General features: G+C 39.3%; 2 protein-coding genes across 10 annotated transcripts in view; one reads left to right on the forward strand and one right to left on the reverse strand.

Annotated features, from left to right (window-relative positions):
- LOC117938466 (THAP domain-containing protein 5-like) overlaps positions 1-17,186 on the reverse strand; it is a 135,425-nt gene that overhangs the window by 55,597 nt on the left and 62,642 nt on the right. The window lies entirely within an intron of this gene.
- tfec (transcription factor EC) overlaps positions 1-17,186 on the forward strand; it is a 48,849-nt gene that overhangs the window by 30,023 nt on the left and 1,640 nt on the right. For 2 of the 9 annotated variants that reach the window (XM_034863087.1, XM_034863094.1), the window contains 6 exons: positions 11,098-11,352; positions 12,101-12,202; positions 14,301-14,421; positions 15,404-15,460; positions 15,594-15,669; positions 16,610-16,757. In XM_034863087.1, the coding sequence (XP_034718978.1) occupies positions 11,098-11,352; positions 12,101-12,202; positions 14,301-14,421; positions 15,404-15,460; positions 15,594-15,669; positions 16,610-16,757 (759 nt within the window). Of the gene's footprint in view, positions 1-6,582; positions 6,820-7,362; positions 7,447-9,537; positions 10,480-11,097; positions 11,353-12,100; positions 12,203-14,300; positions 14,422-15,403; positions 15,461-15,593; positions 15,670-16,609; positions 16,758-17,186 lie in introns of those variants that run through there. The other 7 variants (XM_034863092.1, XM_034863096.1, XM_034863091.1 and 4 more) reach the window with 7 other exon arrangements.

Here is a 17,186-nt window from a genome sequence, read left to right on the forward strand (position 1 = left end):
TCTACCAACTGAGCTATCTGGGCACCCAACTGCAAAGGTTCTTAACCGCTCCGACGGTTAGAGACATAACTAGAAACATACATCCCATAAAATGCAGCGCTGACATTTTACTGAGTGACTCAGACAATTTATTTCAAATTTAAAAAACACTTGAATATGGTGTACCCCTATTTTAGGTTAAAAAGAATAAATGAAAAGATCAAAAGGACTTAGTAATTCAACCTTTTTCTTAATTGTTTTTAAGAAACAATGACTAAATTATTCTATTGTGGTATTAACTTGCTATTCAGCCTTTTTACACCCTGACATGTGACCTGTTTTCTTAGGTTAGATGCTTTTAAATCACTTCTTTTTAAAGTAATCTTGGACTTTTACTATTGTCTGTTGTCTAGATAGAAAATTATAGGAAACACAAAAAAAAACGATTTCTCTAATAAATATAATAAAATATTTATCCACTATTTTACTGTTCTATTAAGAAGAAAAATAAACAGCACATTGTTTTTTAATTATACTGTCATTAAAAGTTAACTGCAAATCAAGAAATGTAAAAGCTTCTATTCGGAGTGTAACATCAATTGCTGTCTCTGTGCGGTGAGCATTTTGTCTTTAGGCTGTTGCCCAGACTTAAAAGGCTTTTACTTTGGTGAGTTGGGACTGTCTCACAATCAATCATGTGCATAATTTTAATAAGACTTCATCTTCATAGTGATAGTTGGAGCCCACCGGGGGCTTCTTTTCACTGTCTGCCAAAGTGAGAGATTAAAGTTGTCTACAGTACAGCTTTCTGACATCATTCAGAGGGGCAACGCTAAGCACTGGTCTATCCTGTTCTAGCTCACTGGACAGTAAGGGTCAAGGATGAGATGCCCCTTTCAGGACTGTAACCATTACAGCAGTTTACCCACAATCCTCTGCTCTGTGTTGCTCAGCAGCTTTGCAGGCTGTGGCTTGGACCTGCCTTTGACTGGTCAAGATTAGATCCCATTTCCTTTTGATTGTTTATGTGTTCTTTTAACAATGATGTTGTTTTCATACACACAATATTCAAGTGTTTGCCTTAATTATGAAAAAGACAACATGGCTAATGAAAGTAAATATTCCACTCATATTTCAGTTTACATGCAGCCATGTAAAAAAGGAATTTTTCAAAGTTTTCCAGCGGCGGCGGGCATGTTCGACTCAAACTCAGCCTCCCTCTTTCATTCCTTCAACCTTCTTGAATAGATCACTGTTGTGATATTGGCAAATATCCAAAAACCTGTTGATATCCAATTCTTTCATAACGTTAAATAGTAAACGTGTTTCTTATTCCAACCAGAGATGTGGGCTTTTCTTTTGTATCTCTATCCCGACCTTGCAAACTGTTGACTGGTTGGGTCTGTGTACAACAACCATAGCAACATACACATAGACTGTGAAATATAGAACGCAATGAGCTGACCGTAAGCCATAAAACAGGCAAGAGGCTGTAAAAACTCTAATTGAGACGCATATTTCAAATACTCTGTATACATGTCCAGAGAATGCTTCTAAAACTCGAACAATACCTGCATATCCCATGTGACTTAAAGCCATAGTGCGCAGTTTCTGTCTCTCCATGAAGAATTCTAAGTAATGAGAACAAAACTGGCGCACCCACATGACATAAGTCTTCTGTGATTGCGCGCCACGCAGTTGCTTGTAACCAAGGAGGACATGGCGGATCAAAAAAATATAATGGACTGTTCAGAAAAGGGAATTATCTTCACTTGACTTTCTGCCTTCAAATGTTTCGCCGGACAACACCATTTGTAACAGACCTTAAAAAATATAAAAAAGTAAAGCCCTAAGGCTTTGTACGGAAAGTGCTATATTCGGAAAAAGGCCTTATTTGTAATATCCAAACAGAATATGCTTTTTACAGTACCAGTATCAAATTCAGAATAGAATCAATAAATACAAGAATTTATAATGTAACTTCAGTTAAATAATTATATGCACCTTTATGTCTTTAGAGTGGAAAAGGTTTATGTTTTTAGGCTATCCTTACAAAAATATTGTGGGCACAGAATAGGACTGTAGTATGTGATAAAGGATGCTATAGTTAGGTTCCAAAGTTGACTAAAGACCTAATAAAGGTATGTTAGACTTGGTGTAAATTTGACTGCTGGACCATTTTCCAGTTTCTTTGCCCCAAACAGCCAATTAAGTGTACAGATGTTATTCCAGTCTATCTTCATTTTCTTCATGTCTCTCTATATTTAAATAACACACACTTGTTTTGCTTTACTTTAAACATTTGAAGCTTGGTAACATATGATGGTAGTTGGCTTTTGGTTTAGGTTTATTTGCTCCCCCTCCCATATCTCCATTGACTTTATATGCAATTAAGTAATGTCTTATGTTAAGTTGCATCTAAAATGTGTTTTGATCAGTCTTTTAGTATCTGTAATAGCAAATGTTTGGCTTGAAGCAGCTGTATGTCTTCATCTTGATTTATTCCTGAACACTAAGCACCCAGTCTACACTAAGGCATGACATCATGCAACATCATAAAATGTTTTAATCTGATGTTAACTTTTTTATCTTTGAATTAGCTAAATAGGACAGTCGTGGATGCTGGTAATCACGTTATAACAAGAATACGTCAGAAAGAACAATTTTGATTGATAAACTATAAGTGATTTGAACTGTAACTAATGAAATACTGTATGTCTCATTTGTTAAACTTCAGCAAAACCTTCCTCTTATATTCTGATGCTATCTTCATTAGCTTGGCGTTAGCCACTGAGCACTTAGCCTTGCGGGTCATCGCATGATTCTATTTAAAAGATTGGTCAAGGATCCCGGTAATCACTTTATAATGACAAGACGTCAGAAAAACAATTCTGATTGTTATCTGGCAAGTCCACACAGCATTCTGGGATGGGAGAAAAAAAAAACATGCTCTGGTTTATTGGCATTTCTTTAAACCAATCACAATCGTCATGGGCAGCACTAAGCAAAGAGTGGAGCAATGGCGCCTCTGCAAAATAGGCTTAGGAAGGACCTAGATTTGGTGGAACGTGTACATTCGTGGTCATGCAACAGATTGGACAGATAGTCAAGTTAGCTGTCAGGATTTACCCTGCAGGGATCCGAGGAGCAGTTAACCATAGTCCTCATAAATCCACCAGAGTTTAAAATGCCAACACAAAGAGAGCCCAAAGCAACGGATATACAACCTGAATAAATTAAATCCGGCAGAATTTCCAAAAGTGGAACGTCGTGAACATTTAAGTTAACTAGAGATGTTAGAGAATAAACCATTACTGAAGCCACTGATTGATACACGCTCAAACACATTTACAAGTTTAGGTGGCATACTACACATACACCATACCACAACCTAATCCGTCAACAGGACATCCAAGAATATGTGTAACGTTAATTATTGAATGTTTATGTTAGGGACTGTGTGTGCATACATTACATCTTGTACATGTGCTCCTTTTCATTGCTCACAGAGAATAATGTGCTCTGATTGGTTTAGCAGCATAAATTGTATTATTCCATTTCAACTAATTGCATCTCCTTTTCACTGATGGAGAGGACAAGCTGCACTGCATCCTCCTCTGTCCCCCCTTCAGTTGACTGAAACTGTTATAATGTAATTTCTGTTATTTGCAAAATTGGAAGAAAATTAGTCAGTAACAAAGTAGAAATACTTTTTCAGTGTACTGAAGTATGTTATTTAAGGTATGTGTACTCATTATCTTCTTTTTGTTTTTACAGTAAAACATTTCTGTTTTTTTCTGTGATTTTCTGCATAAGGATATAACATTGTTTGAATTTTATCCTCGACCAGCACAAACATGCTTATGCATGCCATAATCACAGCCTTGATACATAAAAACAGAAATGCAAAAGCTGCTACACAAAATGGTATGAAAACTAACAAACTGCGCTGCTGTTTTTTACGATGCAGGAAATACATTTCAAACCTCACCTACTGTGCTTTGGTGAAATTTTTTAAATGTATATTAGTAAAATCATATAAAAAAAAAAAAGAAAATCAAAACTCCATTCAGTACCTCAGTCATTTTCTTTCTTTACTCTAAGTATGAAGTCTGATTATCTTTACACCACTGTTGTGGCAGCCCATTTTCATAAAATTAATATTCCATCAAGGTAAGAAGTACACACACACACACACACACGCTCAAACATAGTTTCACGTATAATCCAGTTAAAATTGCTATAATATTTAATTCATATGAGAGTCATTAAAAGTGTAGTGGTGCCGTGTCCATTATGCATTCCTTTTCTAGCAGGATAAAACAGTCCTCAGATGTGGGAGCTGCACTTTGAAGTGTTGTCTCAGAAGCAGGCCAGCTCTTACAGGAAGTCCCTGATGTTTAAAACATGCCATGTAGAGGGACTAACAAAGGTGAGCACTTGTGGCCTCCCCCAATATGAGCCAAAAATGGCCAGACAGGAATTTGGCTAGATCTGATAAATCAAGTACACACAGCGGGCATTAAATAAACAAGAAGCAGACAAATATACAAGTAGGTAGTGGTGAATTTGTAAGAAACAACACACTGTGATGTGCGTGTCCCAACAGATACATGGACACATACGTGTCACGTTGATGCAGCAGATGTGAAAAACAGCTGACGTGTTAACCCTCAAACAGCAGCAAAATAGTTTGGACACAGCAGGATAAATAATGCTCACCCATCCAGCTGACTGAGACTTTGCAGGTTATTAATCTTTTTGGTTGTAATGAGAACTCCCTTTTGCAGATATTACTGTACAGATAGTATCAAGACAGGCATTCACTGCACAATGAAATCATCCACCATGGACACGAGTGGGACAAATTGCAATTTACCAGCTGAAAGGAGACATTAGCTTATTGTGCAGTACAGTGTTAAACTGATTATTTGAATACATCATCTGTACCGGTTTGATTCAACGGAATAATTGGGATCCAATTCGCCTTACATTACATTCAACACCCTTAGTTTAGGTTATTACATGTTTATTAAAATGTAGCAAAACATATACATAAAAACCTCAGTTATTGTTTGCAATAATCTTTGAATCAGCCGTGAGAATACTACTGTCAGTCTTCCTTTTCAGGACACAGGGCCATGCAGGATTTCACTTAAGGCTTACAATCAGGGACTAATTTGCATAGGTCAGGGGAATGCAGGTAGGATAGCAAACCAACAGTATTGTTAGCTGTATTGCAGGTATACATGGTGCAAGCAAAACAAAATGGATGGCAGTAATTCAGACCGTAGGGAGTTGGGTTGAGTACATGAGGGTTGCTAGTTCAAGTCCCCGTACGGACCAAAGCATGGAGTGTGGTCTGGTAGCTGAAGAGGTGCCATTCACCTCCTGGGCACTGTCAAGGTGCAACTTGAGCAAGGCACTCATTACATCAATCTGACATCTCTCTATTATTGCATGTGTGTGTATTTCAGGCCTGTGTTTAATGTGTAGAATAACTGTACCAAGCAGAGTGAAAAATGTGAATTTTCCCTTGCTGGATAGTCTATATCCAAAATGTTCCAGTTCCGGGATTGCTCCGTTGCCGTTGGAAAATTCCGCCAGATGTCACGCTTTTCGAACACACATTTGTTACCTTATGCTTTCTTTGTATTGGAATTTTAAACGCCAGTCGATTTATGAGGACTATGGTTAACTGCTCAGCAGATCTCTGCATGGCAAATCCAGACAAGTAGCTGCTAGCTGTTCAAATTTCGCAGCGGCACCATTGCTCTTGCCCGGTGCCCATGATGATTGTGATTGGTTTAAAGAAATGGCAATAAATCAGAGCATGTTTTTCTCCCATCTTGGATTTCTGGCCTAGCCAGACCCTTCTCCGCACTACTTTGGAGAAAGGTCTGGCAAAGACAAACTCATGTCTTCTTCTTTTCTTCTAAAATAGAGCAGTTGCTTCAACAGAAATGTGTTACCAAACTGGACTTGTTTTTCTAACTCTGGAGAACTCTCTAGAATTTAAAAGTTGGACTCCATTTTCCTGTTTTAACTAAGTTCTTGGATTCTGATTTATCTGATTGTTTTCAATATATCTTGAAGTTGGCACTACAGTGAAGATTTGCAATGACCTCGGTTCAATTTTGCTGTGTCCAGGAATTCTTTGAGAGACATTCTGGGAAGGCATTTGTTGGCCATTGTTGTGGCCTGACAGTGACTGGGACATGAAAACAACTTTGTGTGACTGTACAGCTGTGTGTTTTAGTAGCCTATATTTGCACACATGCACTGACTCCATTTCTGTGTGTGTCCCTAGTTGAATCTGTGGCTGCAGTTTGATGGTTGAAAAGCCTTCTAAGGGAAGTGGGTGTCATGAAGATAACCTGGGAGAATGTGCTGAGCTGGGCTGGATGTTCTGCAGGAAGGAAAGTGTGGTGATCCACAAGCAGGAACTCACATTCTGTCAACTTATTACACCCCTACATGCACACTCCAACCCCCCTAACTGCCATCTGTATTTCTGCCTCCGTCAGGCCTTTTTTCTGACCCAAAACACACACATATCAACACACACACAGGAAACAGCCTGTGCGGCTCCCAAATAAGCTGATGTGTCATGCCTTCTTTTCCGATATTTCTGCAAAAACTCAGCAAGGAGGCTGTGGCACTTCTCTTCTTCTTCTTCTACTCCCCCCGTCTCGGTGAGACACAGCTGTAGCTGTGACAGCCCATGTTCTTCTGTATGAATTTGCAGCTCCTTTGGTTGGAGACACTGCCAAATTGGGAGCCATGAGTCGCTGTTGTGTGGTTAAAGTGATCACAATGACAGAGATCCAACTTCTGCAGGTAGGGGGAGCAACTCAGCTTACAGGCAAGGCAAATCGGGGCAAGATCAGACATAGAAGTGTATGTGTGTACCGTTGTTTGTGTTTGCATGCGAGAAAAAATATCTGTGCTTGATAAAAGGCATGCATTTACAACCAATAGCCACTGTGGAATCCATATTTACTGATCAGTTTGCTATGCCAGCCTTAATTTCCCTCACATTTCACAATCTATGGTGTGTGGTTACAGCGATTTACTGGTTAGCAGGCTCAGCAAAAATACAGTTAGCAAGTCTGGGTAGGCTTTTTGTTCCACTTTCGTCTTATCTCTGTAGATTCAAGTCGGGAAAAGATTAATCGGGCATTGCTACTCGCAATATGATGTATAATACAACATTTTGCAGAAATGAATCCAAACCTCCTACTAGGTTGTGTCCATCATTTGTACAACTAGTTAATGTCACCATCGCCCTGTGTTTCATAAGTTGTTGGATTTTCTGAAGTGAAAGGAGAACTTGGGCAAGACTGAAACTGAGTTATGCAAGAGTTTTTATACTTAGTGGGAACACCTGTGAGTTTGTCTGTTACAATGGCAGTATGGGTGCAGCATTTTCAGTGGGACTAAAGAAATATACCTTTTAACTCCCAGGTAAATCTCACAACAATTAAATGCATCTTACAAAGAGAGGCTAAGGAAATCATGATTTGAAAGAATATATGAATCAGAAGATTTAGCATTGATTGTGTGTATGTGTGTGTTAATTGGGATTTAATTGGGAATTTATGCCCTGTAATGCAGGATTAATGGTCATTTTCTTTTGAGGGTGATAGAGTTGTTATTAGAGCATTGCTGTATTATGCTTTATAGTTGCAGTTATTGACTTGCATGAATTAGGTATTCTATATAACTGCTGGGGAAAACGTGTAATGCAACTTCACAGCATGGCATAGTACAGTATTTGTTGGATTTGATCAACTTGCTGCATTGATGTGTGGGTTAAAATCACAGCAAGTACTCACATTGTGTTTGTGAAAGAGTCAGGGGAAGTTTGATTGAGAAAGAAAGAAAGATATAGGCTGTGTGTGTTGAATGAGGGCGTTGTCTTGCTCTAACATCTTTATTTTTGCGGTTTCAATGTCTCTAATGAAGATAATGAATTTAGGGAGGTGCAGCTGATCTAAGTCAAGTTTATATCTTTTGACTGGACGCAGGAAGTACAAACGCAAACTGGGCAAATATCATGTTCTGCTCCCAAGCGTTAAAATTAAACATAAGAGCAAACTGTGCAAAATAATTTTAAAAAAGCAAAAAATAAAACACATTGAGTGATATCTTTGTTTTGATATCACTGAATTGTTGTCCATGAACTCTGCTAAAAGGTTAGCATGTCAGGAATAACTTTGCAAACGTGTGTGAATGGAAAGTGATCCTGTGACCTCTTCTCTACCCGTAACCTGAAACACTGCCTCAATTGTTGTAGCAGGTGCCAGTAGCTATATTGAGAAAAAGTGTCTCAAACATCAGAATAGTCACTACAATCCCAAACTTGATCCTTGATTGAATTCTTATCTCATTCCTGTCCCATGTGTATGGCTGCCATTGATAAGTTTCAGCATGTCCTCTTCACACATACACAGGCCGGCCATTGTTGAAGTTGGCCTCTGACTGAAGCACCATTACCTCTCAAATCCAATCAGATTCCCTTAAGTGGGTAACAAGCATGTCTCCGGCATATACAGTAGTGAGAAAGCTGAAGTGAAACAAGGACAAAAAACACTGTCACACAAAGCAGATGTGGTGTGTGTAGCAGTCCTGGCATCCCTCCTGCTATCCGTAGTGGAAAGAAATGTTGATTGGCTAACAACTGGCATCTTGTTTTGCCTGGAGAAGTCAGATAAGAGCTCTCAGTCAGCACTGACAAGTTGAGTATTGTGACCAGCCAGTTCTTAGTTAGGTGGATGAGTGGTGAATAGGAAGCTAGTCTAGCTGACAAGGAGAATTTAATGCTGAGTTTCAGTTAAATTCCAAAGCTGCCATGGCTAACAGTGCCTACAGTTTAACAGTGTTGTGCTAGTTGAAATTTTAACCATAAAAATGTTCATTGCTGCAAGAAGTCTGAAAACTAGCAAGTTCCTTGCAATCAGGCTACTCATTTAATCAATTCCAGCAAACTCTTTTGAAAGAAGAAATTCCATTCTTGCTTTAAATAAAGTTAAAATCACAAGCATTAACCGCTTGTTGCTCAAATGTAAATACATTTTTTTCTGCAGCCTTATTTGATCACATATGGCAAGTAGCTAATGGTGGCTAACATAGCAAATGTCAGCAAACATAAGGTAGATATAGCTGTATATATACAAGCAGAGGGAGTTAGCTGTTCTTTAATTGTGATACTTGTGTTACTGTAGCTTAGTAATTTAGTAAAAAATTAGGGTTTAGCATTATACCAAAACTATCAAGTAGCTACACATGCTGCTGAATAGCAAAGCTCCACAGTTTTGCTTTTGATTCTGTCATTATCTGTGATTTTACTTAATAAATGACACTTGTTGTTGCGGGTATGGTAATGTGCCCTACAAGTTACATTATTAAAATGGGAGCAGACATGGTTAAGAGAGTGAAAAATGTATTCCTCTTTATCTTTTACCAATTAGTTACACATATTAAGTTAAGTCATACTATAAAGTCTACTAAAGTAAAACACCGGCATTGTTGCTTATCTGACTGGTCTTCTACTGCTAATTGATTAGCTGAGGTCAGTCATGGAGAAGAAGCATTCATGTAGATATAAAGAATAAAAATGTTCAGGCAAGCCCACAGAGCACGCTATGTCGACCAGTGAATAGAATCATTTTAAGAGGAAGTTAAAAGAAGGGTGAAAGAGACAGACAGATAAGCATCAACAACTGAAAATGCTAACATAATAATACCATTGCTAACAACACATGGATTATTAAGTTCACCTAAAAATACTCTACACAACATGAACTCATAAAGCAAGTTACAACAGTGAGTTTCTTTGGGAGCTACAGATCAGTGTGTAAACTAAACGTTTTCAGGTGATGTTCCCTCTGAAAATAGCACTCAAATACAGTAACAAAGACATAGCTTTATTGCTTCATGCAGTTATTGTTTTGGAAACTGATAATACGACATTGAAAAAATGCCTGAATGAAAAGGCTTGCTTAAAATGGCATAAAAGTTATTTAAAACCACCATTGGGGAACAAGGGTCAATTGTGCTGCCACAACCCCTGGAGCAGGAAGGACAGGACATTAAGAGATGAACAGTCATTGGTCAGTCAAACAAAAAAGGGCGGTCTGCATAAATTAGTGATAGACACTTAAGGCAGATATCCTGCAGTGATCAAACACTGGGTGATCTGACAATCCAGTGTTTGAAGTGATTATCATACTACGTAACATAAAGGCTAACCCCCAGCTTTGGGCCTAATTAGTTCACTTAGGGCCCTTTATAAGACCTAGGTAGGGGACTGGGAAGCAAAGACATTTACTGGGAGTCTGCAGCTCATCAGGATAGCAGCAGCAGATCTGGATCCTTAAAGTTGACTTGCTGTTACGCCAAAACAAACCAATTTGAAGATTATCTGCTTTTCTGAGAATGCCACACTTAACCGACTGCAGTTACTACATGATGCGGGACGCAACCAGAGCTTCAAATGTAAGAATATTGAAATTTAGAAAAATAATTTGTAATTAATTTTACTGAACCGTGTGATCTGATTGTCTAATGTAACACATTTTTAAGACGTGTATGACCAGTTTGGCAATCTTGACACCTGGCTGTATCTATATTTATGTACTGTACTACTGCAAATTAATACAATAAGAAATATGTGTGTCAACTTAAGTTCTGTTCTGGGAAAAAAAAAAAGCATATGCTGTGGACCACATTTTTCAGTCAGAAACTTGAAGTGAATTTAAGGCTATTACAACACTTTTCTTGAGAAAGGGCCTTAAGAATGAGTTCTAATTCTCAATGAGACACTTGCTACACATGTCAAACATGACTTGCTTTAATGTGAGCGTTCTACAAAATATAGTACTGCGGTAAGTCTGTAAATTTGCTTTGACTGTAAAAGTGACTAATAATGGGAAATACTGACTCAGCTATTTATGTGATGAATTAGATCATATTTTTGCAAAGCTGACAGCTGCTGTGGACACCTCTTGTGAACCTGTTAGTAGTCAGTGTGGTTTCAGTGGGATGAGAAACAATGTGCGATGAACCGGTTTTTCTATATAATCAACTAAGTGATCTTGTCTCTTTTTGCTGCAGGTACAAAGCCACCTGGAGAACTCCAAGTTCCACCTCCACCAGACCCAGAACCAACAGGTCAAGCAGTACCTGACGCTGGGCTCAAAGCTGGCCTCTTCGGCCGGGCAGGGCCACGCCGTTCCACATCCACACGCCCCCGGCCAGCCGCTGGCCACCGTGTCGATCATGAGGAATGGACACATGGCCTCCGTCAGCGACGGCAGCAACCCCAACAGCCCTGTTACCCTCCTCACAATGGCCAATCACGACAGCGAGGTGAGTGGGTTTATGGAAAAAGAAAGTGCCTGAATGTGACTTATGACGTTGCTGAATATATGGAACTGAAATTAAGAAAACTCAGAATCTGTCCAGCAGTGACTGGGAAATTGAAATCGCAACCAAAGACTCGGTAACATACCATAACTGTGGGTCCAACTTTTGTAGATTTCACAACATTGTTGATGACGTTTTTCCTGTCAGTATTTTTTTCCTGTCAACATGCTTTTTTTCTGTATTCATTTTTTTTATGCCATTTGAAATAATTTAGAGGGATAAATCATGGCTAACTCTTTGTTTGGACAGATAGTAATCCTGTAATAGAATTTACAAACGTTAATAGCCTCTAAATTGTTTGGAAAAAGTCTGGATTGGTTTTGAATCTCAGAAAGTAGTTCCAAGTAATCATCTAAACAAAGTAATGCCATTATTGGTCTCCCTCTCTCTCTATGATGTGTTCATCAATAACTTCAGACATGCAGGCTCTGATGAGAGAACCCTTTCAAAAGAAGAAAACGAGTTTGATAACACATGTGTTTCCTGCCAACACCGCTAACTAACTTACAACAAAGCCGGTGGAGAACTTGTCTGTTATTGAATTAGTCTCGTGACAATACCTTCCCTTCCTCGGGTCTATTTTGGTTTGAATGTTAAGATTTCCAAAGATCAGTCTTGGACAGTATTGCCATTCTAGTACAAACATCATCAGCCTGTCCATAAGTACACTGAAATTACTGTTTTCTTTTAGTTTCCAATGGATGAAGTTATTGATGACCTAATTAGTCTTGAATCCGGTTTCAATGATGAAGGCTTGGATTGCATGGAGTCTAACATCTTAATGCAAAACAATGTAAGTATCAATCACAATCACACTAAAAGCTACATGGTAACACTGTTTAAAATGTGACAGACTATCAACAGTTTGAAGGTCTTTTGTATTGATTTCTGCAACATATCCTGTGTTTGTTAACCTGCTCAGTTAGTTCCTAACTAATGACTTCCACTCTTTTGAAGTTGAATGGAGAGACTTGAAAGTAAGGTTCCTCCACCCAAACATTTAGGCACAGGCTTGACTTGCTTGGGAAAAAGGGGACCTGTCTTGGTTTGGGGTCAGCTTAAGTCTGGAGATGAGTCAAAGTTCATTGGCTTAGCAACATTTCTCACATTACTCAAGAAGACCAACAATGCAGATTATGTTAAAAAATAAGATGTTTGTGGACAATGTATATACTTAATAACAATGACAATAGAATAAGCTACAGTTATATTAACTGTTTAACCAAGATCCATTCTTGAGGAGACCAACTAGAAATAGCACCACAGACATATGTAGGATTTATGGCCAAGAAGGAATTCAAAAAACTCTGGTCAAAAATGTGGGACAAGTGGAACATAGAGACACCTGAGCCAAATACAGGGAGAGTTTGTAGGATAGGAACACTGGGAATGTAGCCTAACTCCTTAAATATAGAGAGCGCTAAATTGGTAGACAAAGAATCATACACACAGATAAAGTGACACACAGCAAAACACAACAGATACCGTGATAGTGAGGGAATGAGAGGGAAGGGAGGAAAAGATAAGGCGTGGGGGTAGAGGAGGAGGAATGGGAGAGCCAGTGGGTTTCAAATGAGGAGCACGACAGTGGAGAGAAGAGTGAGAGATTTTGTTGGAGAGAATTACTGAGCCATTGGATTGGACTAATGCATACACTCCCTATGGGCTTGTTCAGAAATGATACCATGCTTAAATGGATCAATTCATCCTAATTAGTCATACAGTACGATGCATCACGTCGTTTCGCCGTGTCAACACATCCTGCAACACAGACGGGAGAGGGACTGAAGTGATTACAATAGGAGTTGCGGGGGAATTGTTGCAATCTTTCATTTTGATAAGCGCTTTTGTCCCCTCCTCCTTCTCTTTTCCCATCATGGTAAGATAATGAAAAAAATGCACATGCAAACTAAACCAACTGCAGATATCTGAAATGTCTGCAGTTTCTTCCGTTTTGTCTCTTCTCCTCTATATTTCCCTCTTGCCTTCCATTCCTTTCCATCTCTTGACTTGATATGCAACCCTATCATGTTCACCAGTCTGGCTGTTAGATATGACACACATGTTGTGGATAGAATTGGCTGTGTGCATTGTGGAATGCATGGTGGCCTCTGTAGCATTTTCCCATATATACACAAATGCGAATTAGACACACATGTGTACACATGCACGCCATAGCTTGACATCTCCCCAGTCTGTAAAAAGATGTCATTATTGCAGAAATGATGCACGCTTTCCCAGACAAAAAGAGACCCGTTGGATAACAGTTATGCCTCTGTTCAAGCAGTTGACCTAGCTAGCCTTTTCATCTAATGGGATGCTATTTTCAACACAGAGCACATCTCTGTGTTAGGAGCCCTTTAAAGTGGAGGGGTTTGGAAAATGGTGGCATTAGCAGATCAAGGCACTATGTCTATGCAAACCAAATTTAAGATGGCTGCAAGCCTGGGTTGAAGGGAAGGCTTTGATGGAGTAAGAATGGAGGATGACCCTTTATTGACCTGGCTACAGTGAGGGTATTTTCTTGTTAGGTTGTTTTCACTCTTTGTGATACAAGATAAGCAGGGAATCGGAACATGGCAGCAATTCACGATCACAGCACTGGGTTTGCCCTGTCCTGCTGAGGGAGACATGCCTATACTTCAACTCCCTGCTGGGAGGTCCAAAGCCAGAGGCCTGGGGGCAGACAACCTTCTCTGGAAGGCTGGGATCACTATACTCGCCTCATGTCATTTTTTGTCAACAATAAACAAAGCCACACAGCAGCTAAAAACAACTATTTGTGTTTCGGCTTTTGCTAAAGTGTGAATTGCAAATGTTTTGCCATGCTTCCCCCGTGACTGACAATGTCTCTATCTTTCTCCCCCTTGCCTCTTTTCTCTCCTTTGTAGGTGTCCCTCAGTGGCAGCATGCTGGACATCTATGGGGGTGAACAAGGTATGAACGCCCCTAATGGTGGAATGAGCCCCACATCTAACCCCACAAAGCTCACTGTAAAAAGGGAATACACAGGTATGCACTCATACCATAGCATTGATCAAACAAACAAACTAGTTAATGAATAATTACATGCTCACATTGCATAAAAAGTTTAAAATCAAACAAATGCTGCTGGAAGAAAAAAAGGCATTTAGGTGAATTAAAATAAAACAATAAGACATATTTTTCTAAAATGAAGCTCTTGGTGGGTGCTACAAAGAAGAGACTGTTTGTTAAAAAAAAGGCATTGTGTGTCAGGCAGGAACAAATGTCTAAGCCGATTTGTTGTGGTGCTCGTCACTGGTTCCATTAATAGGCCGTAGAAACGTGTAGACTTGTCGTCACAGTGCAAAAAACAAAAACAAACAAAGGGGCCCTTTAAGACATTTCTTATTAATGTCATGCTTCAAGCAAAGAAGTCCAATTGATATAGGAAATAGAAAGGACACCCGAAGAACCCTTCACTCTCAAATAAGTAAATTGCCTTCTGTTTCATTTGATTGTGGGCGGAGAGGACAATGGGCTGTTCCACAGAGTTGGAATTGTCTTGATTGAATCAACAGAGACAAATTGGGAAATCCAATCTCAGGTCCCCAATTATGTAATTTGGAAGAATGTGAACACTAATATGGATGCAGTGGCATTTTTGTCTCTCTCCTGGGCAGATTAGCAAATTTGTTAACTGTCTTAATTACGGTAGTTTGAAAGTGATCCCTATTTTTCCATCCACAATGAGCTTAAGAGATGCCAGAGTGGATAAATTGGGCTCATTCAGTGTGTGTGTGTGTGTGTGTGTGTGTGTGTGTGTGTGTGTGTAAGGAGGTCAAGCTTGTGTCTGCGATGAGGGTTAATGCATGGAAACTCCACATTATGGCTGACCCCCGCACTGAACTCCCTCAAAACAACTGAATATGTGTCTCCATGACCTGACTGGCGTTTTGTGTTGGTTGTCTACGGTTTCTAAATTAGTGTGCGTTCCTAATCAATTTGTTCCACCTTTTGTTTTTGTGGACAGAACATGACACAAGAGTGATGGCCAAAGAGAGACAGAAAAAGGACAACCATAATCTGAGTAAGTGTCTCCCGCTGCCTTTTAACTCTCTCACAGTTTATCATCTGAAAATGACTTATGGCTAGCCTTTGGCACGGCTGCTTGACAATGTCCTAATCATCGCTTGCTCTTTCTTTTTGTTCTGCCTGCTTAGTTGAAAGAAGGCGAAGATACAACATCAACTACAGAATTAAGGAGCTCGGGACGCTCATACCAAAGTCGAATGACCCGTAAGTTGCAAAATCTAAATGTATTTATTGAAAGAATGCCGCTATTTTGCTTCACTTTATGTCACTAAAAACAACTGCAAGACCTGGCAGGGAAGCATATTAAATTCTAAGCACAAAGACACTCTAAACGTTGTTCATTGAATTCAAATGAGTACTCAAGCACATTTCAGTCATATTTCAAGGGTGCACTTGAACTTCCATTGTAGTCTACGCTCCAAGAGCTGTACATCCTCTCGCTGGGTCCCAGCAGTTCAGCTCAAAGCATGAATGATGAGGAAAGGGTCAAATGCAAAGAAGCAGGCCACACCATTTGAATCAAAGTTTGAAGCACAATTGGAACATAGAGATGGAGTGTGGAGCTGAATTGAAATCCACTGGCCATCTTTCGCAATTGAACTTTGCTTTAAATTTAAATGGAAGGTTGGCGTTGTCATCGTGCTATTAACACGAGATGAAAGACATTATTAGCGCGGATCAGACCGACGTCTCACTCGTGTGAAAAAGGACAATTTTACCACAGCTCCACATAATTTTAAAAAAAGCAATAATATCTGCAAAGGAATGACTTGCACTCCAGCACCTTTAGTCCACTGTTCCATTTTCTCCTCCGTCTTCCTACTTAGCTCATTTTTTTCCAAATTTTACCTATTTTTACACAAGGATTAATTTTACCGAACAAGGAGGTACGAGAATGGACTTTCCACATAGCTACTTAACTATTCTATTAAAATTCCCATTCAGTGTCCCCATGTAATGTCCAAGGATGAATAATTGCCCCATGTAAATCACCATTTCTTATTCATATCATAAAAGGGAAAAAAAAAAACCTGTGTTAAAACTTTTCCCCCCATTTTCTTTTTATTATTATTACGGAGGATATTCTGCCGACATCAGGGGGTTCTGTGTAAAAGGTTATCTTTTACATTTCTCCTTACTGCAGCGACATGCGCTGGAACAAAGGCACCATCCTGAAGGCCTCGGTGGAGTACATAAGGTGGCTGCAGAAAGAGCAGCAGCACGCTCGGGAGCTGGAGAGCCGTCAGAAGAAGCTGGAGCAAGCGAACAGGAGGCTACTGCTGAGGATCCAGGTAATAAAATCTAACCGTTTAAATGCACAACAAGGCCGATTGAAGCCTAGAAATCAAGATTATTTCACACATTTGATGACTAAATATAAGAAGAAATCACTTAGTTTAGATATTTCTAGGACAACACGGTTACATTTGTGAACTACAAATGAATGTTTTCAGGTTTGGTAGTAGACTATGTCTAGATTTCAAATATTATGTTACGTAACACAAAACCAGTGTTCCGCCTCATAAATATGAGTTTACTCACACAAACAGTTGGCCTTTTAACTCACTAATGTTCCAATAATGTCTTAGCACTTACTCTCAGTGCAAGTATACTGGCATTTTCAAATTATTGATTTATTTAAAAACGGGCCTGTTTCATTATGCCAAAGATCAGTTTGGTGAAAACAGAGGGCTCACTCTGTCAACCCTACAAACCACCCC

The sequence above is a fragment of the Etheostoma cragini genome, chromosome 23 (assembly GCF_013103735.1).
Source record: "Etheostoma cragini isolate CJK2018 chromosome 23, CSU_Ecrag_1.0, whole genome shotgun sequence".
NCBI lineage: Eukaryota > Metazoa > Chordata > Actinopteri > Perciformes > Percidae > Etheostoma > Etheostoma cragini.